The sequence below is a fragment of the Curcuma longa genome, chromosome 3 (assembly GCF_044706935.1).
Source record: "Curcuma longa cultivar G26 ecotype Majalengka, Jawa Barat chromosome 3, ITB_CL_G26_1.1, whole genome shotgun sequence".
In the NCBI taxonomy this organism is placed as follows: domain Eukaryota; kingdom Viridiplantae; phylum Streptophyta; class Magnoliopsida; order Zingiberales; family Zingiberaceae; genus Curcuma; species Curcuma longa.
This window is the reverse complement of record NC_133863.1, coordinates 6,709,461-6,734,123: the sequence shown is the minus strand read 5'-3', so window position 1 is coordinate 6,734,123 and position 24,663 is coordinate 6,709,461. Positions and strand designations below refer to the sequence as shown.

General features: G+C 39.0%; 5 protein-coding genes across 5 annotated transcripts; 3 read left to right on the top strand and 2 right to left on the bottom strand.

The window, feature by feature from the left end:
• Nucleotides 1-2,206: 2,206 nt before the first annotated feature.
• On the bottom strand, nucleotides 2,207-5,716 carry LOC141825589 (malate dehydrogenase, glyoxysomal). Its single transcript, XM_074712971.1, has 9 exons — nucleotides 5,521-5,716; nucleotides 4,955-5,170; nucleotides 4,445-4,759; nucleotides 4,109-4,198; nucleotides 3,944-4,027; nucleotides 3,281-3,316; nucleotides 3,103-3,192; nucleotides 2,920-3,014; nucleotides 2,207-2,510 (listed from the first exon to the last, which is right to left on the bottom strand). Exons 1-9 carry the CDS (start codon nucleotides 5,593-5,595, stop codon nucleotides 2,438-2,440), a joined length of 1,074 nt encoding a protein of 357 aa, XP_074569072.1. The 5' UTR covers nucleotides 5,596-5,716; the 3' UTR covers nucleotides 2,207-2,437.
• Nucleotides 5,717-7,593: 1,877 nt separating this feature from the next.
• On the top strand, nucleotides 7,594-10,500 carry LOC141823570 (amino acid permease 6-like). Its single transcript, XM_074710871.1, has 7 exons — nucleotides 7,594-7,714; nucleotides 7,821-8,045; nucleotides 8,124-8,217; nucleotides 8,380-8,594; nucleotides 8,715-8,860; nucleotides 9,095-9,316; nucleotides 10,005-10,500. Exons 1-7 carry the CDS (start codon nucleotides 7,594-7,596, stop codon nucleotides 10,425-10,427), a joined length of 1,446 nt encoding a protein of 481 aa, XP_074566972.1. The 3' UTR covers nucleotides 10,428-10,500.
• A 1,658-nt stretch (nucleotides 10,501-12,158) lies between these two features.
• Nucleotides 12,159-14,085, top strand: LOC141825588 (uncharacterized). Its single transcript, XM_074712970.1, has 2 exons — nucleotides 12,159-12,842; nucleotides 13,081-14,085. The coding sequence occupies exons 1-2, from the start codon at nucleotides 12,184-12,186 to the stop codon at nucleotides 13,790-13,792; spliced, it is 1,371 nt and encodes a 456-aa protein (XP_074569071.1). The 5' UTR covers nucleotides 12,159-12,183; the 3' UTR covers nucleotides 13,793-14,085.
• A 1,781-nt stretch (nucleotides 14,086-15,866) lies between these two features.
• On the top strand, nucleotides 15,867-19,856 carry LOC141825367 (ubiquitin-conjugating enzyme E2 2-like). Its single transcript, XM_074712751.1, has 6 exons — nucleotides 15,867-16,011; nucleotides 16,238-16,314; nucleotides 16,407-16,499; nucleotides 19,376-19,464; nucleotides 19,542-19,627; nucleotides 19,712-19,856. Exons 1-6 carry the CDS (start codon nucleotides 15,935-15,937, stop codon nucleotides 19,749-19,751), a joined length of 462 nt encoding a protein of 153 aa, XP_074568852.1. The 5' UTR covers nucleotides 15,867-15,934; the 3' UTR covers nucleotides 19,752-19,856.
• Nucleotides 19,857-20,582: 726 nt separating this feature from the next.
• Nucleotides 20,583-24,437, bottom strand: LOC141822915 (homeobox protein rough sheath 1-like). The gene is made up of 5 exons (XM_074710216.1): nucleotides 24,020-24,437; nucleotides 23,825-23,938; nucleotides 23,582-23,735; nucleotides 21,496-21,740; nucleotides 20,583-21,028 (listed from the first exon to the last, which is right to left on the bottom strand). Exons 1-5 carry the CDS (start codon nucleotides 24,338-24,340, stop codon nucleotides 20,819-20,821), a joined length of 1,044 nt encoding a protein of 347 aa, XP_074566317.1. The 5' UTR covers nucleotides 24,341-24,437; the 3' UTR covers nucleotides 20,583-20,818.
• Nucleotides 24,438-24,663: the final 226 nt, after the last annotated feature.

Here is a 24,663-nt window from a genome sequence, read left to right as displayed (position 1 = left end):
AGAGAGATTAAGAAAATATTAGAAATGTTAAAAACTCATTTTCAACTTAAATATAAAAATATTTATTATATGTCAAGTAAATAGTGTATAAGTATTCCTATGAACAAAATATAACATAGTTAAATAAAAGGTTAAATCTAATAAATGATTAAAATTTAAATAAAATATGAATTCTAAGGTGCTTTTTTTTCCTTGTTCATTGTTAATATTCTGAAAATTTCTTTGAACAAACTTTATTTTGAAAAACTTTAACAGTGAATAGCGAACATGAACTTTCATTATAATAATTGCTTCTGAATCTTGTCACGTTGCCAGTTGGCATCGATGAAAGTAAATTGGTACAGAGTTGCTGCACCTGCTTTTATTTTTTGTACGTTTCTCATCTCTGTCAAAAACTTAAATATAAACTCAATCAAACACAACGCATGATTATGTACCTGTAACCAAACATTATGATACCAAATTCATGTTTGAATGAATCATCAATGTACCTCTCGTGTTTACAACAGTTGGAACTTTTTTTATTCAGCACTTCCAACATCGTAAACCATAAATGATTATGTTTACAAGACTAAACCAGGTGGAGTAAACTACCACATTCTTTATATGCAAAAAAGAACCCTTGCCTGGAGTTATCGAACCAAGGTTTAAAGCAACATTGAAAAACATTTTCCAGGTACAGAAAACTGTTAGCTCAGATTCTTGATTGGCTTGTGATACAGCAATATAGTTCAGAGATGCCTTGCAGCATTTCTTAAAACATTTATTCAGGTCTTGAAACAGATAAAAAACCATGCAGGGTCATTTGACTAAGAGAGACAGTGTGCGTTGCTACTTAAATTAAATGACAGTTCAGTAGAATTGAATGATGAACTACCATGAAACTGCCCTGAGACTGGACCGCAAGTTCTCATCAGACTTCCATGGCTGGATCACATGCCATATGGAGTGTTATCAACGACAACAGCAGAAGGCCATGTGAATGTCAACTTCTCTGTCTCACTCTAGTAACGGGCCACATTTGTATGAATTACTAGTGGTACTATCAAAGTTATATTTCCTGTCTAGTTATGCCCTCTAAAGCAGGGGAGATCGTAGAATCGAGAAAGCTATCGAGATCTATCCTAACTCCGTAGTGTATTCTTGGTTCTAGGTCGGCATGGATTTAGATCACTGAACTACTGTAAATAATCTGATCAAGCCGTCAAGTAAAATTCTAAGAACTCTTATTGCATCATAATGGTGATCTGAAGAGGTATATATACAAGATTCTCACTGTGGGCGCAACACCAATAATAGAAGAGCTAAATCAGCATTAATGCTTATGAAACAAAGTGGTAACAACCAAGCAAAACTGAAATGCAAAGAACTAGCATGTGAAAAGACCTATCATTTATTCAACAAAGGTGGTCCTTGATGGATTCTCAGCCTCAGTTTTTTTTTTTTTTTTTTTATGCTACCTCACAGGAAAGTTATGTCAATTTGAATCAGACTGCTAAAGTGTACAAGTCTTTCCTGCTCAATGAAATGTAAAAGGAGTCCCATAATTTAGAGAGATTGATAATGCAGTGCCTAGAAAATCTCTGGGATAAAAGGTAAAATAAAATAATAGGAAATGAAAGAGCATTGGTAGACTGAAGTATTTATGAGCAGCATAATCCCAACCACAAGTTTCCATTTGATGTGAGAAAACCCACAAAATACTAATACTAAGCAAATGATACCATTTGAGATTTATCCAGAATTATGCTTCTTTTCCAATCAGAGCTAGTAAAGTACAATCTTCATCTAATAGGCAAAGTAAATGTAGTAATGCAACTGTTTTCCATTTCATTCAGTGTTGACTTCTATTCGTTGCAAATTTGATTAGGAATAGGAAATTTTTTGGGCCATTTTACAGTGACAGCTGATAAGGCTAGGAAACTTTCCATTCCATTTCTGAACCTGCTCGTACCATAGTGCTAGACCAAACTCATAAACTTGAGAATGCAAGCCACTTAGTATGAACTAAATCCCTTGGTCTATTCGTGCAAAATAAGCTTAAAAATGGAAGCTAGTTGACAATGCAAGGTTAGATTAGTGCGTTTCAATATTGAATCTTGATATGAATCAGCACAGGTGCAGTGCTCTTTTGGGTTCATAGTATCTAAAGTCATTTAGAAACTTCCATCAAATATATTGCATGTAGAATTTCGGAATCTTAAAGTAAGTAAAAAGTGTTCTTGAGAAAATTCCCTTAGAAAATCAGACAACTTCCACTGTTCTGTAACTTAACAAAGTTGGCTTATTCTTTCCATAATCCATTTCCACAATACCCGATGATTTCAAGAGAAATCCATATTGTAAACCTTTCTCTGACCATGAAACCTGTAATGAGCCTACCAATATTAACATTGTTATGAGCTCAATTGTTGAGCAGCTCAAAAGTCCAGTCCTATCACTTGTTAATAAATGAGACTCCCTTCTGGATGCTTATTGCCAACTCTTTCTTAGCCTTCTCCAAGCCAGCCCTGTGACAACAAGGATCCCTAATCAATGTCTGATATGGTTAAAAGTGCATAATCGATGTACATATCCTCTTCATGAAACCTATTGCATATATGAATATCAAATAGTTCCACACGATCCATATTATATCTGCAAGTGAACTATGATTCATCAAGCATAACCTCTCAGAAAACATGATTCAGCAACTGATGTGTTTTTTTATATCTCTGCTTCATCAGTGGATCAATTTCTTATGCTTACCAACAAACAAAGCAGAAAAATCTATTAACATCACCTAATAGAAGAAATAATTGATAGATTGATCTCCAAAGAACTAACTGTGACTGTGAGCGCAATATGACTGTGAGCGCAATGTAAAGTAAATGCTGTTGCACAACAGCAAAATGAAGATTCTGGAACAAAGATACAGACCTTTCAAACTCATTCAACGGTCCAAGAGGAAGAACTTCCTCCACTCCACTACGACCTAATCGCACCTTTGATGCAAAGAAAGGTAGTTCTGTAACCTACACAAAGGAAAAGAACACACAAAATTCAGATCCTCAAAGACATTGAAAATGTACGGAGTGTAGAATAGAATCAAAAGGGAAAGACCTGACAAGCCACAAATGAACATTCCAATATGCTCGCATCACCTCGTAAGCCCCTCAAACAAGCATCGGCAAATTTAGCAGCTGCATATGCCTGCAAGTGTGTTTTTTGTCTATCTACTTCAATATACAAGCAAGGAACTAAACAAAAACACATTTTAATGAAAGGCATGGAGTCCAACCATTGACAATGTTGCAGAGCCTGCACCAGCTTTTGCCTGCATTACAGGTAGAATGCACAAATTAGAGTGCACTAAACATTTAACAAATCTGAGTCAGATTAAATACTCTACATCCAAGCCATCTTTTTTATGTCCTGACAACATATTCATCTCCTAAACGAGATGGACGAAATCTGTATATAAATTGTGTCAATTTGCTGCCCAATTTTAAGCTTCTAGAGACAAGAAATCCAAGTAACAGTTTAGCACAATTAAGTAGGCGTGGCTCCAGTAGGATTTCTAGAGCCAGATCTCCTTGGGAAGTTATTCCTAGTGAAGATTGAATTTCTTCAAGGAAAAAAGGGGTGACAGAAGGCATCATTATGCATAAAGTTGCAGATTTAGTGATCAATTAAATCATGATGTGAACCAAAGGCCATTAAACATTTTAATCCCTAGCCCATACTTCATGTTCCTCCTTTCCCAAGAGGATGGTATCCTCTAGTTGTATCATTTGTTAATCAATAGAAATATATCAAACTTGCAGAAAACTTAATAAATATTAACTATAACTTTGCAGCTCATTGTAGTATTGAGACTACAGTTTCAAACTTTGAATAAACCTTTATTGGCAAAAAAAGAAGAGCAGAAACTATTGTATATTACTATATTATATTATTTTACCTCAACAACTTCTGTTCCTCCATTCTGTATGCGATCAGTCAGATAACTAATTTCCTCTTGTGTAAAAGAATATGAAGGATTGACCTATACGCAAAGGACACATCACTGAGAAAAAGTTGTGGAAGGCATAAAAAAGAAACTTAAGATCAAAATTAACCAACCCACCTGTGATAAAAGAGGTAATATGGTAATTCCAGCATGACCACCAATCACAGGAACATTAACATCCCTGGGATCAACCCCTAAAACTTCAGCCTGTAGGCACACTATAAGCAATAAGAGACTAAGTGTATAAAGCTAACTAGTACAGTGGATATCCTGGGTAGAAAGTTGAAACTATAATCAAATAGAAATTCCAGCCCTTATCAACATGAAACTGAAAGGAAGGAAGATACACATATGTGCCAACAACATGAAGAGTATGACGTATTTGGAACTCATAATTAATGTTGATGTAAGATGTCAAATGAGAAAATTAGCATAATAAAGTTTGATACGTACCACAAAAGTATTGGCTCTCACAACGTCAAGTGTTGTCACCCCCAAAAGACGCTTGGGATCGTAAGTACCAGCTTTCTTAAAAACTTCAGCTGCGATAGGAATAGTGGAGTTCACTGGATTACTTATCAAGTTAACTATAGCCATGGGACAGCATTTAGACACTCCCTCACACAGGGTCTTGACAATCCCAGCATTGATATTAAACAAATCATCCCTAGTCATTCCTGGCTTCCTAGGAACTCCAGCAGGAATTATTACAAGATCCATTCCAGTAAGTGCATCCTCTAATTGAGATTGACCAAGAAAACCTCGGACCTGGAGACGTCCAAATCAGAATTATAATACTATCTAGTTCCTTCAAAAATAATAGCATTGCGTCACTGTACTACCATTTACTTTAAGGAAAAAGTTGATCGATAACATAAAAAAAGTTAGATGTATTCGTCTATTTTTAATGAGCTAGTGAGCCATAAGAAAAATACGAGACAAGGCAAGAGAAGTGACAATTACCACAGCGCCAGTGTTCATGTGGCTTATATCTGCAGTGACACCAGGAGCATTGACAACATCGTAAAGGTGCAGAACCGAGACCAAAGGATTCATCTTCATCAGCATAGCAAGCGGCTGCCCGATACCCCCAGCAGCTCCCAATATCGCCACCTTAAATCCAGGGGCTCCTCCCTTGGACCGGCAATTCGCACGCCTCAGCAAGGACGTCTCCTCCACCTTCAACCACACAAACGATAACTTATTAGATCAACACCCTCCTTGTCATCGCACAACTATCGCCTTCCAAGTTCCAATCAAATCGATTGATATTATAAAACCCTAAATTGAAGCTGACGAAGAGAAGTCAACAAAATCCATCCTTTCCAAGGGAGAAACGAAGAGGAGCGATTCTCATTTCCAAGATTCCATTTTTCCGAGTAAGAACACCATGTTGTCGTCAAGACTCAAGTGGAATTATGGCAAAAGAAAAAGAAAAAAAAAGGCTTTTTGTGCATTCAAAATCAATCTTCAGATAAGCACAAAAAAAGGTTCACAAGTCTGAATTAAGAGCGATGACGAAGAGGGACCTGAGAAACGGGAGGGCGGAGATGAAAACTGATCCTAGCAATGCGTCGGGAAGCGTCATCGGAGCTGCGCTGCATCCTTACTCTTCGATTGCGTAAATCGGCGAGAGAACGTCGATCGGGCGATAAAATTACTCCACCGATTGAGGTTGCTCGATGAGTAGCAGTAATGGGTCAATAAATAACAAATAAAAGCAAATAAAAAATGCCGAGGAACGCAAGAGACGTGCCCGAAAAGAAGTGCAAACTACTGTTTATCGTGAATAATATTGCAGACGTTAATTGGGCTGGGCCTTAATATTATTCTGACAAGTAATATTTGATCAAATCTTCAAAATGATGTAACTTCATCAAGATTGTTTATTAAAACAGATTTACGATTGCATTTACCCTAGTATTGATGTACAACATTAAAATAAATCAGTTTTACGATTGCATTGTATTGATGTACAGCACATTGTGCAAGTTTCATGCTATAGTTTTTGTTTTCCTTAAAAAATGTTTTAAATTAATAGGAATTTTTTTATAATAGATAGAACGTCTCTCCTTCTTTAGTTATTTATTGAATAAATTCAAAATATAATTTATGCACATTTAAAAATTTATTTCTAAAATATTCATCTCTAATAAAATTTTAATTTTAATTTTTTTCATTATTTCTTTAAGTACTTTACTACTATACGTCCCATCTTGAAAATAAATTTTTAAACATTAAACATTAGAAATACAAAATCAATTAGCTCTGTGAGATGAACACGAGAATGTAAGCTCTTAAATTTAACATTAAATAATTATTAACAGCTGGCTCATCATCCTAACACAAAAAGAAAGAAAAAAAAAGTAAATGACTTGTTATTTTCTTGAAAGTAATTGCTCATTAATATTTCAATAAATTAAAAGTAAGTAATTATTAGAAAGGAAAAATTAACCAAAAGTCTCGTTTATATTTATTATAGATAATTTTGTGAATATTTTATGTATAATTTCCTGACTAATTAGTCGAGTCGTCCTAAATTTTATTTTAATAAAAAATCAAAAAATTACCAAATTACTTAGTAGCACGTATAAATTTTTTTTATTGAGTTTCCAATTTATTTATATTTAAAAGTAATATTTAAAACTTCACTTTACCTTACAAATAATTTAATTTTGATATTATTTCACAAGGAATTAACTTTTTTTATAGGTCTCTATGAAAATAATATCTAATTTAGGATATTAAATTTCTAAAATTTAATTCAAGGTCTTTCTAAACTAATTGTTAGATAAGACTGAATATTTGATTAAATGGAACCGATTGAATTGAATTATTCAAAATTAAAAATTAAATAATTTTGTTTGGATAAATTGAATCACTTGAATCTTGTCATTAAAATTTAACAAATAGGATACAAAATAGATTAAAAAATTTTAATTTTTTAAAATAAATATTTAACTGATTTAATAAACAAATTAAAAATAAAATATTTTAATTTTTTATTATTTAATAAAAAAATTAGTTTAATTAATTTTCGAAATTAAAATCGAAACCAAACCCATTCAATGGACATAATCGATATTTTTTATAAAAAAAATAGAATAAACCAAATTAAAATTTTGAATTAGTTCGATATTATTTCGTTTGAACCGATATTTTACTCACCGCCCTTATATTTAACTCGTATTAACTTTGATTTTGTTGAAGTAAAATTGTGACGAGTAAATGTAAAAAGAAAGTAGATCTAGTTAAAAGATGAAATTAGAGATAGTTTTCTGCAAATTAGGAAAAGGAAAAGGTAAAGGCGTGGTTGCATATTATATCATTTTTTTTGGTATCCGCGTAAACTATGCCAAGCAGTAAATGAAACGAAAGGTTTCAGGTTAGAAGTAATTTCCATGCCATAATTAACGCGATTATTTAATTAATTACCTCCATTAACGCGGAAGCCATAGCATAGAATTTAATAACTATGTTGGTGTGAACTGTGAACAGGTGCGTATGTATGTATGTATATGTTTTAGAGTAACACACAGACATCGCATCTATATATATATTCGAGTACTAACACTACTCTCCATAGAATTAAGCATATCCATATGGCCGTGGAAAGAGACGCGCAGCGCATGCCCACAGCCATAAACGGCTCCTTGGAGATCGACGTCGGCGATCATTCTCTCGACGCGTTCCTCGACGACGATGGCCGTGCCAAGCGTACTGGTAATAATATTTATATATCTCTTCTACAAATTTTAACTAGATACTTGATTGATTTGTAAATGGAGGGATCGATCATATATATGAAAATAAATTAAATATATTACAGGGACAATGCTCACTGCAAGTGCTCACATCATCACGGCGGTGATTGGGTCGGGAGTGCTGTCGCTGGCCTGGGCGACGGCTCAGTTGGGTTGGATCGCCGGACCAGTTGTTCTCTTAATCTTCGCTCTCATCACCTGGTACTGCTCCATCATGCTTGCAGACTGTTACAGGAGTCCCCAAGGGAAGAGAAGCTACAGCTACAAAGATGCTGTCAAGGCCAATCTAGGTAAAGAATTGTTAGCAAGAGAATTACATAGCTATTATATTCAAAAGCGTGAATAGTCAATCGTTTATTTATTTACAGGGAGCGTCTACTGTAACTTCTGCGGATTGTCACAGTACGTAAATCTGATTGGAGTTTCCATCGGCTACACCATCACAACCGCTATTAGCATGGGGTATTCATCTATCCATCGATATCCGCAAATTTAAACACAATATAATCACAGCGATGTTTGGCATATATAGATTTAATTTAATTTATTTGAGTTGTAGAAAGATACACACATACATACATATATACGCTTAATTAACATGCATGTGGTGGGATGCTGCTGCAGGGCGATCAAGAAGTCCAACTGCATTCACAGGAACGGCCACGATGCGACGTGCGAGGTGTCGACGACGACGAATATGATCATCTTTGCAGCCATGCAAATAGTGCTCTCCCAGTTGCCTAATTTCCACAAGATCTCGTGGCTCTCCATTGTGGCAGCAATCATGTCCGTGGCTTACTCCAGCATCGGCCTCGGCCTCTCGGTGGCCAAAATAGCAGGTTTCTATATAATTGTCTGCACTGCACGCCCCACCCACCCACCTTCTCACATAACTCTCGCAATTAATGCATGCATGTGTATCTAGCTAACACCGTATCTGTTGATTTGGGACTACGCAGATGAGGGACCTCAGGCGAGGACCACCCTCACAGGAGTCATAGTGGGGGTGGATGTCACAGCGACTGAAAAACTTTGGAGAACATTTCAGTCTCTCGGAAACATAGCCTTTGCTTACTCTTATTCCACCGTTCTCATTGAGATCCAGGTACATTAATTGATTAATTAGCTATGCCTATGCATGGATGCGGTTAAAAATTTAGTCAGCAGAAAATTTATTGCTCGATCGATGCCAAAACATTATCTTCATTGATATGCGAGAAGGTTAATTGGTGAGGAAGTGGCTAGGCTAGCTCAAGTGTAAACAATTGAATAAGCATGCGTACGTAAATTAATAATGACTCCCTTTGAAATTGAACTTTGACTTTATATATATATATAGGACACTCTGAAATCAAGCCCTCCGGAGAACCAGGTGATGAAGAAGGCCTCCGCCGTAGGAGTTTCCACCACCACTATGTTTTACATGGCATGTGGACTTCTGGGATATGCAGCTTTTGGAAACAGCGCACCAGGCAACTTCTTAACTGGCTTCTACGAACCATTTTGGCTCATCGACATTGCCAACATTTGCATTGTGATTCATCTCATCGGTGCTTATCAGGTAAACATACATGCATGCATGCCCTGATAAATTAATTCTTCCATTGCTTCTACCATTTGGATCGCAAATTCAACTTTTTGATTTAAAAATAAATTAAGAAGACAATATTGGCTCCACTATGAGACCCACCGTTCATTGAACGGAGCAAAACAGAGACTACCTTACATGGTCAATATATATATTCCAAGGACTGAGACGACCTAATACAATACAAGCTGTGTGACTCTTTGAACTATACGTACTAAACCTGCATGCCATATGGATTCGCCACGTCTTCCAGTGAAGACGGCCAATTAATTGTAGACATTGGACGTCCTCATAGGTCTTTGCCCAAAGAATCAAAGATTGCCCATTCTGAGTTGATCAATAATCAACTTGCTTTTGGCACACAGGCATCTCCAAACAGTCGTTCTACCTGTTATTCAAAAAGACATTTTATAGGAGACAACCCTAAACTTACACTGGCTGACGTAAGCCAAAGTATAAGGGAAAAAACAAAAAATCTTGAAAGAACTGACGGCCTAACTTGTTTGGATGTCTAGCTAGCTGAAACAATTATCTTTTCATTGTTAAGTCGAAGACCAGTACCAACAACACAATTCTTCCTCCTGCTCCACAATCAAAAATTAGTGCGTTAATGGTTCCTGCCACAAGCATTCAAATTTTGAATACGTAAATTATATTGCAGGTATTTGCTCAACCAGTTTACCATTTCATCGAAACTTGGAGCAGAAACCGTTGGCCAGATAACCGCTTCCTAACATCAGAGCTTGTTGTCAAAGTTCCATTGATGGGTGATGTTCCCTTCAGTATTTTTCGGCTGACCTGGAGAACTCTTTACGTCGTCGTCACTGCTGTTGTCGCCATGATCTTCCCTTTCTTCAATGATTTCTTGGGTCTGATAGGAGCTCTGTCATTCTGGCCGCTGACTGTGTTTTTACCCGTGGAGATGTACATCGTGAGAGCAAAAATTCCAAGGTTCTGTTCGACATGGATTTGGCTAAAGATCCTGAGCACAATCTGTTTGTTAGTGTCACTGGTGGCCGCCTGTGGGTCTGTTCGAGGACTTATTCAAAGCGTTCAACATTATCAACCTTTCGAAAGCTCCTGAGAAGCAAGACAAATCCTGTTAAAATTCAGCATAGTTTAAACTGAATACAGCTCAATTTCAGAGACTGAGAGTTGCGACCAAAGAAAATCTATTGTACTCAATTATATAAGGACTTTAATTTTCAAGTGAGAATATATATGTAGAAAATAAGATGTGCCATGAAGACATTTCATTACTTGTTTACTCAGACATTTACCTCTCTTTCAATTAACTTATCATCTTCCATGGAGCCAAGGGTCATTCAGGTGTCTGAGAATGTCTAATGACCAAATCACGGTTTTGGGTGCCAATATTATGACCTAGCGAAAATGTAGTGTTACTATTGCCAACAGGTGCAGTAGTATGTTGCATGGTTATCATCCTTGTGCAGCTCATGCAGTTAACATTTCGTTTTATTAGCCAAGCTCCACAAAGAAACAAATACAAGTGTTGCAGATAAAAATGAAATAGCGAGATGACATCGAAAAAAGATAAGGCATGTTTACATTGAATGCACGAATGGTGAATAAAGAATGTAACAAAATGTTGAGAAAAAAAGAAGGAAACATGAAGATTTTGGAATGGAGATCAGGAAGAGCAATTAATTGAAATCCGTCACGCATTTTTCTAGTACTATAATCTAACTTGCTGTTTCAAACTTTAACCATTATTTTTGTTATTTTTATTTTTGGTTGCCTTTTATGAAAAATAATAATTGCTATACCCTTTTAGTTGCAATCTTCAAAATCATTTAAGAAGATGGGCCGGGGCCCAATCTGAGGCAGCAATTTTGAAGCGGGTGGGAATGGATCAAACCGTGCAAGCCGTAAACCTTGGACAAGACATGGACAGTGATCCATTCTAAATTGAAATTGCTATCAAATTGTACTTTCGGTGTTATTAAGTTTTAAGATTAATTTGTGCTATTGTAAATAAAGAGATACTTCTTCATATGATCATATATGAAGAGGCCTATCCCACTTAACCTGTCTAGTCCGTTCGATTTGCCTATTAACTTAGCTTGTTGGCTTTGATCATACGTGGCCAACTCATCATTTGGTTAAGTTAATGAGTCACATCCATTTTAAATTCCTTTCAAATTAATAATACATTGCGACCTTCATTTCCAGGTGGTCTTTAGCTAAATACCATCCGACGTCATGCTGACGCGCCAACTTCGCTTTAGCACATTCCATTCCAGGAGTTAATTTGCTGTAAACAGCTGGAACTTCGTTGTCCTATGCCAACTCAACTTTCTGTCAATTTTCGATTTTAAAATTGAAATTGAATTGGCTGCTACGATCCATACAGCCCCACAGACTTCCCTTTCTCAGAAAGAAAACAGATTAAGGATAGGAATACACAATTTATGCAAGTAATGCATTTATCATTTCGATGTTAAATTTTTTTTTTTTTTTTACATCTAACTGGTTAGATTGAATTACAGTTCATTCTAATTAAAATTTGACAAGTTTTACCGGAATTCAATACGGTTTAATAAGAAATTATATATAATTTGTCTTTAATGAAAGTTTCAAGTTTTCCTTTTCTTTTTATTTGTTAACTAATTACCTGTGAACTGGCATACCAAGTGGGACCAGCGCACGACGCTTTCGCACGGCTTGATTCCTCCTCGTCCGTCGCTCCCGCGCCAGGCTGTCGACGACTCCATCCATCGCTGTCACTCTCCCTCCCTCCTCTTCCACTCGTTCACCTACAAAAGCCCTAACGTAACCACCGGGCTCCAGGATTTCGCGAGCTATCTCGATTCATCGACATGGATCCCTGTCCCTTCGTCCGGGTTTTAGTGGGCAACTTGGCGCTCAAGATCCCCGTCGCCACCCGCTCTGCAGGCGCCGGCGTCCACAATTCCTCCTTCCCCTGTTTCGCCAAGATCCGCCTCGATAAATCCCCCTGCCAGACCACGGCCGTCCCGCTTGTCTCCCCTGAGGAGCCTCCCTCTACGCCGTCTGCCGCCCTTGCCGCCCGTTTTAACCTCTCCAAGGCCGATCTCGACCGGATCTATAGCAAATCTTCGATCTTTGCGCTGAATGGAAGCGGCGCCAGACTCAGGGTCTCTGTGTATACTGGTCGGAGAGGGACTACCTGCGGAGTCACCTCGGGCCGGCTCCTTGGAGAGGTCACGGTGACTTTGGACCTGAAGAGTACCATCGCGGAGGGAGGCGGGAACAGGGCCGTTGTGTTCCACAGCGGATGGGTGGAGTTGAGCAAGAAGAACGCGAGGAAGGGGTCGTCGTCTCCCGCGCAGTTGTATCTCACGGTGAGGGCGGATCCGGATCCGCGGTTCGTGTTTGAGTTCGACGGTGAGCCAGAGTGCAGCCCTCAGGTGTTCCAGGTGCAAGGAAACATTAGGCAGCCTGTTTTCACTTGCAAGTTTTGCTGCCGCAGTGCTGGCACCCGCAATTCTAGCGCCAGGTTTTGACCTAAACTCTCGATATCAATGTTTTCTATACTGGAATTCTTGGTACATTTACCTCGTGAACTACCTATGTCCGCGATACTTGTGTTACACTTCTCGCCTCTTTGAAATCGAGTTATTTGCAATGATTTTTCAGCAAAGTCTTCTTTGGTAGATGAAAATATTTATTTTGTTCGATTCGAAGAAGCATTCTCTTGTGCTGTGACTGAAAAAACAAAAACTTTTGTGGTTCAGATCGATGAATTCGCAGCGAGGGAGCTCTGGACGTTGCTTTCCATCGTTCGGGTCTGAGCGGGATAGAACGGTGAAGGAGCGGAAAGGGTGGTCGGTAACAGTGCATGACCTTTCCGGTTCGCCAGTGGCCCTCGCCTCCATGGTGACCCCCTTCGTTGCCTCTCCCGGCACTGATAAGGTCAGTCGCTCAAACCCCGGCGCATGGCTGCTGCTCCGGCCCGGAGACGGCACCTGGAAGCCGTGGGGGCGCCTCGAAGCCTGGCGCGAGCGCGGTGGCGCGAGTTCTGGAGACGGCCTCGGCTACCGTTTCGAGCTCCTCGCGGAGGCTGCCACTGGGGCGGGCATAAACATCGCTGAGTCCACCCTGAGCGCCACCAAGGGCGGCAAGTTCAACATCGACCTTACCAGCGCTGCTGGCACGCCTTTAAGCCGGTCGACTTCGCCGGGCTGCAGCCCGAGGGGGAGCGGCGATTTCGGGCATGCAACATGGCCCTTCTCCAGCTACCGGGGGTTTGTGATGTCATCCACGGTGGCCGGTGAGGGTCGAAACGGCCGGCCCACTGTCGAGGTCGGGGTGCAGCACGTGGCGTGCGCGGAGGACGCTGCCGCCTTTGTAGCATTGGCCGCCGCTATCGACCTCAGCATGAACGCCTGCCGTCTCTTCAGCCACAAGCTCAGGAGGGAGCTGAGCTCGCCAGATTTGCTGCGATGATATAATCCTACCAAGGCGTCTGCTTTTTGTCTGTATAGGCGTGAGAAATGTTTCATAAGCAAATTTTTGTTTGCTTCCCGTGCGTTTCAGATGCATATGCATTTGTGTTTAACAGCCTTCTAGTTGGTTTTTATTGAGCTAGAAGTGTAGTAAAGAGAGAAAGGAAGGTGTCATGAAAGCAGTTTGTAATCTTTAGCGCCTTGTTTCAACTTGTGGTTCGAACCTTTCTTGTGACTTGCGAGTGGTGTCAAAAAAGTAAAAAGAGAAACAACCTGGACCATAATTTGATTAAACTGAGGTGATTCTCTGCAGCTCTTATGTTAGATTGGTTTCTTTCTTTTTGTTGTGCTTGGCAGTCACAATTTCAAATCTTCTAATACATAAGTTCGAGCTAAGATGGTTTGCTTGGATCATGTTGATCACTTTGTTCTAAGGACATGACATTTCGAGGAAAAGAAATGGCTTGCAGATAAAGCAGAAATCCGTAACCACCTCGTCGTGTCCGGTCTGTCACTGTCCGTCGCTCAAACATTGTCTCGTACTATTTCAATCTCTCTCTCGTTTTTTTTTGTTGGCGAACTTTTAATTTTTTTTGGGTGAACACTATTTTAATCTCTGCACCAGCTGCAAAAGTGAGTCGCTTTATCCTTTGCTCGGCCTCATGCTCAAAGCAAACAAGCACGAAGGACAAAGAACACCATGTTCATTATCAAAGCAAACATCGCCAAACCCACACGAAATGTAGGGGAAAGATAACAAAACAAACAAACAAACAAGCACAGCTTCATCCTCATTACGTGTGTATTATCCACAATTCAATCTGGTGTGGGCTCGGGGCTTAGCATCAGGGATCAAAGATGAAGCTTCCGCACTTGCATTTCCAACTCAGGGGCTTGTAATTGGAGTAGTAGTCCTGCGATTCCTTAATAGTTCGAGTCTTGGTCTCCTGGGTGATCACTGGCACTTGTATTGCTTCACAACGGCTGCACGCTCTGCACCTCTTCTCACACGTCGGTGGCCTTGATCCAATCAAAGCTCTCACCTGTTCCTCTCCTCTTCCCTGCAATCCTGTTGCTAATCAAATGTTATATGACAGTTTCTGAATGAGAAAAATCAAGAACTTACATTTGCAATTTCCAGAAGAAAGCGAAGCCTACAACTTTAATGAAAAAGAAGAGATTTTGATGAATTGACTTACTTTCAACTGAGTGGTGAGGTGCAGTGAAGCTAAAGAGGAGCAATAAAAGAAAATGGATGATAGAGTACTGGAGAAATCCCATTTGTTGGGGAGGAATCGATGTCTCTCGTGTTCTTCTGCTCGTTCTTGGTTTTATAGCACCGAGTTAGGGAGAGAGGTAGATGGGATTAAATAGAGGTGAAACCAGCCAGGTATTGAGTGCATTTATGAGAAGGGGGACATGAAGAAGACTGCTAGCCAGAGTAGCATATGGACAAGCCACGAGAAGAAGAAATCTTGACCCGATGAAATACTGGAGGGTGATAAAAAGCAGGGGAGGCCACATGGAATACCTGCGCAGCTCTGCAAGGAAGAGCAGAGGGATCAGGTGTGCGTGGGAATTCTAATTTCCAGAAGAAGACACTACTTCCACCATCACTATGGATGTGTGATGTGTTTTCACTCTGGCATTACATCGAACAGTTTGAGGGCAAGATCTGTTACCGCAATCTCGTGTTACGGTCTCAGTGGAGTGCTGGATTGTGAACGGGGACAAGGTCGTCGCTGGAGCCGATGGACACACGAGTGCTGCTGCTTGTTAAAGAATGATTGTGTTTTTTTGTTGGGTAAAAATTAAAAAAGCGTCCAAATAATTATTACTGCCCGCTTACCCACAGACCGACCCACCGACCCCCTTCCCGCAAGGTTCCCTGTAACAAACTGGAGAGATGGATACACGTGGGTCCCCCCGTACTGCTGATCACTTCGTGCCGCTTTCTCGTGCGTGAACTGTGAAACGACTCGTCCAAAAACCAATTTGCGAAGAAAGGAATAGAAATGGTTTCCGATTCGAGAACCTTCTCTTTCAGTTCGCCCTCTTTGATCGAATAAAAAACAAGGAACCGATCGAGGCTGCTTCTGCTTTCTCCTAAGAAATCGTGGTTAGGCCTGGGGCTTTCGTTGGGATGGCCTCCTCGTCGGCCCAGCTTCGCCTCATGTCCGATCTTAAAGCCATCAGAAATGAGCCTCCGGTGGTACCTAGGTCTCCCATTTCCATCTTATCATTAAAAATTCTGTTTTCCTGGATTTTCATAGGTTTTTTGGCTGAAAGAAAGATTTTTGATGGTTTTGCAATCATTCTGATTTCAATCTACGTATGAGTTTTTATCCTTCTAGCACGTAATAGCATTTTCGACTATTTTTTTGGTGGTTATTCGTGTGTTTTTTATCATCTCGATGATGATTGATTTGACATCGAAGGGTTGCAGTGCAAGTCCGTCGTCTGACGAAAATTTATTCGTGTGGGGCGTCACCATCTTAGGGCCTGATGAGGCGCCTTGGGAAGGTCTGATCCTTCTAACTTGTGTATAATTCGCTAAATAACCTTGAAGCTTTCCGGCAACTTTTGCTGTTAAATTTGTTGTTGGAGATTTCTAGGGGGTGTTTTTGGTCTGCAGCTGACGTTTGGGGACAGTTATCCCGCTAAACCACCCCGCGTTCGGTTTACTTCTGAAGTCTTCCACCCTAACGGTAAGTTCCTGGGCCCAGATTTTTTTTGAAGTTGCCAAAATGTTCCAATCTTTTGTGTTTGTCATCGAGATTGTTAACAGTTGTGTCTTCTTTCTCCTGCTAATAACTCGTTTTATCTCACTCGCACAAAAAATTGATTCATAATAGGTCTAATGCCTTTCTTGTACTAAGTAATATAGATTCATTCCTACAAAAAGGAGTTCAAGATCCTTTCAACCGGTCATACAATTAAGAATGGTTTCCTTTATTTTATCTGGAATCGTACTAACTTTATGTTCTCCACAATTTGTTAATTATTTATGAACAAGCATCCTCTTAGATGTCTATACATTATAATCTTATGAATCTCCCTTGCATCAAGAAATCAGTAAAGCAGTCGGGTTTGGCGTTTGGAGGTTCATCCTTCTCAAACTTGTCATCCTCTTATGCCTTTCATTTCCTGTTGTTATCCCTTAGAATTCAGAGCAATCACACTTCTCCAATGCACGATTACTATCCTCTGCCCCTCAACCCCATTTCCACACTCTGCTATTTTTTTTGTGACCTTGGGAGTTGTTTCAACATTTTCCTTAGCTTCAGACTGTTAGATTGTGTCCACTCCAGGCCAGTGTTCATCATCATTGACTCCTTGCACCATGGTCTCTTTGACACAAGTTCCCCTTCTTAAAATTTTAGATTTTATTATCTCTTATCTTTCTCCTGTGTTATTGAAAAGAAAGTTAATGTTAATAAAATAGACTCTCGTGTATAATCTTAACTCCACGTGAACAAACATGTTTTAAAAAAAACTTTCTAAAAGAAAAAGCCAATATAGGTTTGAAACCAAATTCAAAGTATGTGGTACAGTTTGAAGCCAGTTTTGATGCTACATAGAGAAATTTAAAATCACCTATCAAGCAACCATCACCCGTACATTAAGGGGAGAGGTGGAGCCAAAGAACTTACAGTTTTAACAAAATTGTAAAGACAAACTCACAAGGAACCAATCTCAGTCATCAAATGCAACCATAGATTGCAGTAGCACATCCTTGTGCAAAATTGTTGTGCTGAAGCCTCATTATGAACCTCTACCATCCATTCCGCCCATTTTACCTTATAGTCATCTATATCAGTACTAACAATCCCCATTTCTGACATAGGCAAACTGAATGAATCATATTCTTGGAATCCTCCTTCAATGATGTATCACCGAGTCCAACATCTTCCTGATGTTCTCAGGCTCAATCATTGTCAAACAAACTAGAGGTTGCCAAACAAATGACCATTTCCTTCTTAATGATTTCTATTACTCCCTTGATAATCATATTCTTAATGACCTTACATTCCATGTCATCACCACCTTCAAACCTACTTAAATATATGGGGTACCTGAGAATATCCAATTATCAGGTACCCATTGTCATCCTTACCTGTAGTCAGTCAATCCTCCTACATTATAACCCTACGTTCCATGTCATTACCACCTCCAAATTCAGTCATCGCCACTCCACTTATACACATCACTAGCCTCGTGTGATGCTTTGATATTATCTTTCGCATACGATGCATCCTCTCTTCCATTTCAAACTGTTCTAGTGTGTGTCTGCTCTAGGTTTATCCATGACAATGTCAGAGATTATCAACTCTTTGTTCACTAACCTAATGAAATAACGACTTGGCTTAGTGTTCCACACTTGTGCCATGTCACTTTTCTACTGAGTATTGATGTTAATGGTTAGGGAGTGGAATTACAAGAAATTAAGAACAATGGAGTTTTTTTGTTTTGATGATTTTAGAAACTCCGGAATTTATTTTTTAAAAAAAGGTGAAGTTTGAGGGGAGGTGTTAAAGTGAAAATTTCTGAAACTTGTGAGTTGTATTGCTGATAACCTATATGAATTGACTGTAAATTTGTTTCTTCATGTGTAACTAGTGTTTTGAAAGAAAGAGCTCGTGTATTATTCAGATCAGAGAAAAGCCTCAATGATGATATTTTTTTAACGCTCAACAGAATTTTATTATTGATATTTGATAGACATCCCACCCTTTATCGGGCAATGGGCATAGGATACATACAGAAACATCTTATTAGCACGAGCCTCATTCATAGACCAGCCTCTATTTACAAAGAAAAGGGAAATTTTAATTGGAGAGTAGTTTTCCTGTACTCTCTTATTCTTTGACATTGAAACTTGAAAACAAGATCAAGATAAGTTTTTCTAGACATGCAATTTCTGTACTTTTTTTGTTCTATATGTTTTGGATGTTTGTTTATTCTACATTGCTCACCTTTTAAACCACCATCAAATTTAACGTGTCTGATGGCCTCGATTCTGAAAGTTATGGATGCTGTTGTAAAAGTCTCTGCAGTTCTATTGCAAGTTTATGGGCGCAGGTTAGTCTTTTAGTTAGGGACTGTTTTCCTCGATTCTGCTTGCATAAGTCATTTTGTTGGTTTGCACTTGTTTACTAAAACTATGTTCTTTGATTTAATTTATTCTTTTATCTTAATTTTGAAAAAAAAGGATAATGATGAGCCATTTTGACATTTGTTACAAAAGAGATTGATTGTTAACAAAGCCCATCTATTCATGTATTCTATTATTTTTCTTGTCTGCCTTTCCTAACCCATCCCGTCTCCAGTAGAAACTGGAAGGATGTGCATATGCACTTTACTTCAGTTAGGCCGTTTTGTTATCTCGCTTGGTTCTACCCTGTCTTTGCACACGACTTGCTTCTCATGTTTCTTGAACTTGTTCTCTTGTTTCACCTGCTTCTTCATTATCATCCGTCTTTGTAAGGCAACTGTTAGGGATCAAGACGCATACTAGGGGTTCTTTTAGTTCAAGCATAATTATTCGTTCTGATAACTAAGTATTTGATGTATCAATTTGCAGTTTATATTGATGGGACTCTATGCATAGACATCATTCAGGATGCTTGGTCACCTTGCCACAATGTTTGTACCATTTTGATGTCGATCCAGGTCAATGTTTATCTTATTGCACTACATATCTACTTTTGTTACCCTGAGCACTAGGATTGATTCATTAATCCTCGCAGTCACTTCTCACTGACCCAAACCCTGCAAGCCCTGCAAATCCTGAGGCTGCTCAATTATTTCAGCATGACAATCAAGCATACAACAAGTTAGTATAAGATGAAAATTATTTTCTCAGTAAAGGACATGATCTAATATCACTTTCGGCTATCCCGTCAAATTATTGTGGCAGGAGAGTTAGGCGATGTGCTCGTAGATCGATTGAGCAGTAGATGAAAGCTGCGTCTCACCAAGAAACTTTCAAAATGATCAAGTCTGTTAGTTTACTTATTTCTGGTTCAATCTGGACATCAGTTATTCTTGCCACGCCATGTAAAAGTAACCCTAATTATTGGCGTAGAGAATTTGTAACTTTTCTATGTTCACAACCTGTTTTTTCTGACATCAATCACAATTCTTGTTGCTTTCTGGATGAACTTTACCGAACATATACTGCATATGTCCTGTAGGTTCTTTTAACCAAGGAGAATTCAAAATTTCTTCATGTATTCCTGATCCAATTATACCACGACGCTTGTCGATGATGGCATGCCTGTAGTGTTGTTCCTTTTTCTTTTTTCGTTTTTTTTAAAAAGGCGATTATTTTTAAAAAGAAAATAATGATGTGCATGTGCTTACAAGTCTCATTGAGGTCAGAAAGCATAATAGTGGGCACTAAACATATCTATACTTACAATTGGTAGAAATAATATTTAATATCCATGAGAAATATGTATTCAGACAGGTTATTTGTCTTTGTACAAACAGCAGTTTCTATACATAAGAACATGAAAACCATCCTTGAACGTATAATAACAAACTGTTGATAAACACATATTAGGTTTCAATAGAACAAATTTCATCATTTTACAATCTTCATTGGCAAATTTTTTCCTTCCATTTTCACTGAAGACCAAGGAATTTATGAAGGTGCATGAGGTACAGGCGATGGGCACAAATCACAATAAAGCATGAACCTTATTTGCTTTGAATGTTAATATTAGCAAGGTCCACGACATATACAGAACAGAGAGTTCCAGTACTGTCGGAATAGAGAGAAAAACTTAAAACAGAATAAGCTTCTGTGCAGCTTCCCTCGAATTAAAATAATATCGCAGCACATTTTGTGGTATCGTAAAACTTTCAAATTATTAGTTTGGATACATGTTGGACTAATCATAATTCCAAGGGCAGTTAAAGCACCAGCATAGTAGTCATGGAACTCTTAAATCATAAGTCAGTGCTAACGCATGGAGATGCTTAGCTTCTATCGACTGCAAACCTCAAAAGCTTCAATAATTTAGGGGCCGAGGCGGTAAAGGCTGTCGCCTCCCATGAACTGTCCTTCCATGTACAAGCCAGTAGGGTTATGTGGATGGAAGCTATTCATCACCATGAGTTGCATATCCTCTGAGGGTTTCCAGTGCCGCTTCCGTTGGTTGATAAACCAGTTATTGATTTGCTTCTGATTGAGGCCTGTCGACTCCGCTAGAGCAATCTTCTCAGATTCCTGCATTTTGTTTATGCACAAAAAAGTTTCTTCTACTTTGAGAATTTTAATAAAGAGACCAACTGGGAATGCAACATGGTAATCAGATTTATTATCCATGTAATCACTATTCTATGCTTTAGATAATCTTATTTAAAGTATTCATATTCCTAAAACCCAAGAGAGAGCACAAACTCATGAGATATGAGATTAAAGGATGGAATTTTATGATCCTCTCCCACTCACTTTCTGCTCCTTTTAATAAATATTTTTAAATGAATTGAAAGAAAAGTTAGTTCACCACAACTGTTTTGTCCTGCAAACAAAAACTGATATTACAATATAAGCAAAGAATTAAGGGGGTACACATATCGTCCTTTCATTAATTTGCGAATTTTGATTTGAGGATTAAGCATCAGCATCAATTAAGTTACATATATTTTGAGGAAATTAAACCGTGCACTAGAAAAGATTGAACTCGTACGTACCGATGGATATGGCCATTTGTAATGCAGCTCCCACCACTTGAGTAGTTTTTGCCGGGCTTCCTTTGGCAGCTTTCCTTTCTTCTTCTTCTTGGAAAGCTCTTGCCTTAGGCTACTCAAGTAACCACTGTATTTCCTCAGAAGATGGTGCTTCAGCTCTTTGTCCTCGACGATCTCCAGATTATCAGTCTCTCCCCCGCTCGCATCAAAGTCTTCTTCAGAGGATCCAACGCCTTCACCTTTTTCATCTGAATTTTTGCATTAGAGCTAGCTAGGAATAACAATGGGGAGAAATTTTTTTAACGAAACTACTAACCACATGGGAAAACAATTAACATCTGCATATATTTCCTGACAGCCGTTTATTCATAATAAAAATCATGCTCGACAATAATGATAACTGAGTGAAAATTTAATTATTTCAGTTCCTGATAGCTCAAGCAGGGTAAGGCAAGAAAACTTAAGCTGGAACAGTAAGAACCTTACGTTAATATCAATTGATCAGGCTATGTCCTAGAGGCTTTACTTAAGCTTATGGAGAGATACTGATGGATTTATTTGTGCATATATACTATGTGTATATGCCTCATACAGATCGATGACATGTTTCTTTGAAAATAAATAAAATATATCTTGATACATATTGTATCCGACCCACCCCAAATAATTTGAATAAACATAAGTTGATTATGGCGGTGGTAATGACAGTAGGAATGCAAAGCTTTTGTGATCATAAAAACCATCAAACAAACCTTTCACTAAATGTCTAGAAACATTGCCACAAGACACATATGTAAATGATGATCTATCAGAAAATGCATTGTCCTGGAGGAATAACAATTTGAAATCATTTCCGCAAAGCTAACAGAAATTGTTAAACATTAATTGAACAATTGCAATATAAACATCATCACATATCTCATAGGTTTCTCAAAAACTAGTTAACCAAACCATCAACTAAAACCGAATGCATATTGCTTCCACATAAACAAGGAGAAAACTCCTAATGTCAGCAAAACAGTACGACTTTAGCTAAGACTAGATTATCATCTAATACTGATCACATGATATGGGAAACATTTCTCTTCTATATATAGTTAAGCTTATTTATGTAATGTTAATCAAGACAAGATAATCAACAAACAACTAAATGGTTCAAACATCGTTTTTAGATCGCATTTGTTTGCAAGCAATTATCAAAGAAGGAAGGGGGGAAAAAATAAATTCTGAAATCTAAAATAGGTTCAACATGCACACCAAACTCGCTTATTACTCCATTATATTAATGGAATCATGATCAATACTGCATAGCTTTCCTTTAAGAAATAGTATCCAGAAAATAATAATGCATCTAAACTGATGAATATAAGTTAAGTAATAACATACACGTTTGCCTTTACCAGTTGATGTAGTCATTTTGTTAGAGCATACATGCAAATTTGCACTTAAGAAAAAGCATGCACCCTCCTCCAACTTTTCATGTACTAGAACCCGAAGTTAGGTATGTAAAGAATAGAGCGAGCAATAGTAGGAGAGGATCTTAGTTTGCTAATAAACTAATACAAGAGACATGATTAAATATGTTATATATATTCTTCAGACTCCTCCCAAAGAGAGAGAGAAGAGAGAGAGAGGATTCTCTTTGTAACCCTAAAATGACCCTCATACTCTTGTCAGCTGGTTCCTCGCTCACTAATATATATAAAATAGGAGTCTTCTTCAACTTTCTATGCACACAACTCGTTAACAAATGGCAATCCAAGGAAAGAGAGGAATCCGATGACCCTGTGGGATGCCTCTTCCTTCCCCAAACCCCTTTCCAGTTTCCGCATATAATAACTTCAACACATGACTGGAACAACATCAATGCATGTTGCCTAAAAGGAGAAGAAGATATATACACATATCATCTACGTGCCAAATAAAACTTCCCCTGCACAGTGGCAGAGCGGTAAAAAAAATTCTTCACTTGGAACAGCAGTTAACTACAGTTCTCTCTCCTTTCTATGGAGATACCGAAGGCTTCGCCGACAAAAAGATGAACAGTGGCGAATATAAATGAACGGAAGGAGGAGCTGTGATTAATTACCAGGTGAGAAGAGGCGGGAAGAGGAAGAGGAGGTGGTGGCGTTGTTGGTGAGCGCGTTGAACTGCGACTCCACGCTCTTGAGGAACTCCGTCGCCTCTTGTAACGGCCGATTTAGTTCGTCCCGGTACTTCACCAGAATGTCGCAGTACGCTTCCTGTATGCTAATTTCATTTCTATCAACATTTCTTAGCTTAATAAACTTTTTATTCAGTTAGAGAGAGATTAATTGGGGTTAGATAATGCCATGAACTGGTCGAGCTCCGGGTCATCGGAGGCCTTGCGACGGCAGCTCAGCCGCGACTCCAGCTCCCGAGCTAACTCCGACAGCCGTGCAGTCACATCTGGCGGCGCTCCCACCTACAGATATATATAAGGTGTTTAAAGTCTTAATTAATTGATTAATTAATCATGCGAATTGGGGGAGGGGTGTTGATGAACCTTCTGGCAGTCGATGTAGGCGGCAATAAGGGTGGAGTACTGGGGGTGCGACATGATCTTGGCTTTGACGCCGGCGTCCTCTGTCACGGCAGTGATATCCCCTTGAGACATCGGCAGTTGCGGGCCGAGGAGATAGGCGGCGTCGAGGAAGTAGTTATTACTGGCGACATGGTTATTATGATGATGATCCCCTGCGCGGCCGTAGAAGGAGGAGGAGGCGTCGGATGATGACGCCGGGGCAGAAGAGGGAAGGTAAAGGAGATCGTTACCGGTGGCCACCGGCCGCGACGACGCGCCCAACTGCCGCGACAGCTCCTCCATATATCCGATACCGATATATCTATCCTAGATGATATAACGGGAAAGGGAAACAAGAAGGAAAGACTATTGCACGTAGCTAGATAGGCAGCTTTTTCGTTTTTTTTAAAACATAATTCTATGAAAAATTTGAGAAGAGAGTCAGAGACTGAGGAGGAAGGAGAAGAAGGGGAAGAAGAGAAGGGGAAGGGGAAGGAGGAGGGGAAGAATACTGCAGCGCAGCGGTTCTCCCAAATGGAATAGACAGGCCAAGAGGAGAGAGAGGCCGATCGAGAGAGAAGAAAGGAAAAGCAAAGTCTGGTGGCTTTCTTTTCGGATGTCAAATC

Excerpts from the sequence above, each read along its gene's own strand:
- LOC141825589 (XM_074712971.1), bottom strand. The coding sequence starts at position 5,595 with ATGCAGCGCAGCTCCGATGACGCTTCCCGACGCATTGCTAGGATCAGT. Across the intron at positions 4,760-4,954 it reads ACATGAACACTGGCGCTGTG|GTCCGAGGTTTTCTTGGTCA; the intron begins GTAATTGTCACT and ends GGACGTCTCCAG. Across the intron at positions 2,511-2,919 it reads CCGTTGAATGAGTTTGAAAG|GGCTGGCTTGGAGAAGGCTA; the intron begins GTCTGTATCTTT and ends TTGTTGTCACAG.
- LOC141825588 (XM_074712970.1), top strand. The coding sequence starts at position 12,184 with ATGGATCCCTGTCCCTTCGTCCGGGTTTTAGTGGGCAACTTGGCGCTC. Across the intron at positions 12,843-13,080 it reads ACCCGCAATTCTAGCGCCAG|ATCGATGAATTCGCAGCGAG; the intron begins GTTTTGACCTAA and ends TTTGTGGTTCAG.
- LOC141825367 (XM_074712751.1), top strand. The coding sequence starts at position 15,935 with ATGGCCTCCTCGTCGGCCCAGCTTCGCCTCATGTCCGATCTTAAAGCC. Across the intron at positions 19,465-19,541 it reads CCATTTTGATGTCGATCCAG|TCACTTCTCACTGACCCAAA; the intron begins GTCAATGTTTAT and ends TAATCCTCGCAG. Across the intron at positions 19,628-19,711 it reads GACAATCAAGCATACAACAA|GAGAGTTAGGCGATGTGCTC; the intron begins GTTAGTATAAGA and ends TTATTGTGGCAG.
- LOC141823570 (XM_074710871.1), top strand. The coding sequence starts at position 7,594 with ATGGCCGTGGAAAGAGACGCGCAGCGCATGCCCACAGCCATAAACGGC. Across the intron at positions 7,715-7,820 it reads TGGCCGTGCCAAGCGTACTG|GGACAATGCTCACTGCAAGT; the intron begins GTAATAATATTT and ends AATATATTACAG. Across the intron at positions 8,218-8,379 it reads ACAACCGCTATTAGCATGGG|GGCGATCAAGAAGTCCAACT; the intron begins GTATTCATCTAT and ends ATGCTGCTGCAG.
- LOC141822915 (XM_074710216.1), bottom strand. The coding sequence starts at position 24,340 with ATGGAGGAGCTGTCGCGGCAGTTGGGCGCGTCGTCGCGGCCGGTGGCC. Across the intron at positions 23,736-23,824 it reads CGGAGCTCGACCAGTTCATG|GAAGCGTACTGCGACATTCT; the intron begins GCATTATCTAAC and ends ATTAGCATACAG. Across the intron at positions 21,029-21,495 it reads ACAAATGGCCATATCCATCG|GAATCTGAGAAGATTGCTCT; the intron begins GTACGTACGAGT and ends AACAAAATGCAG.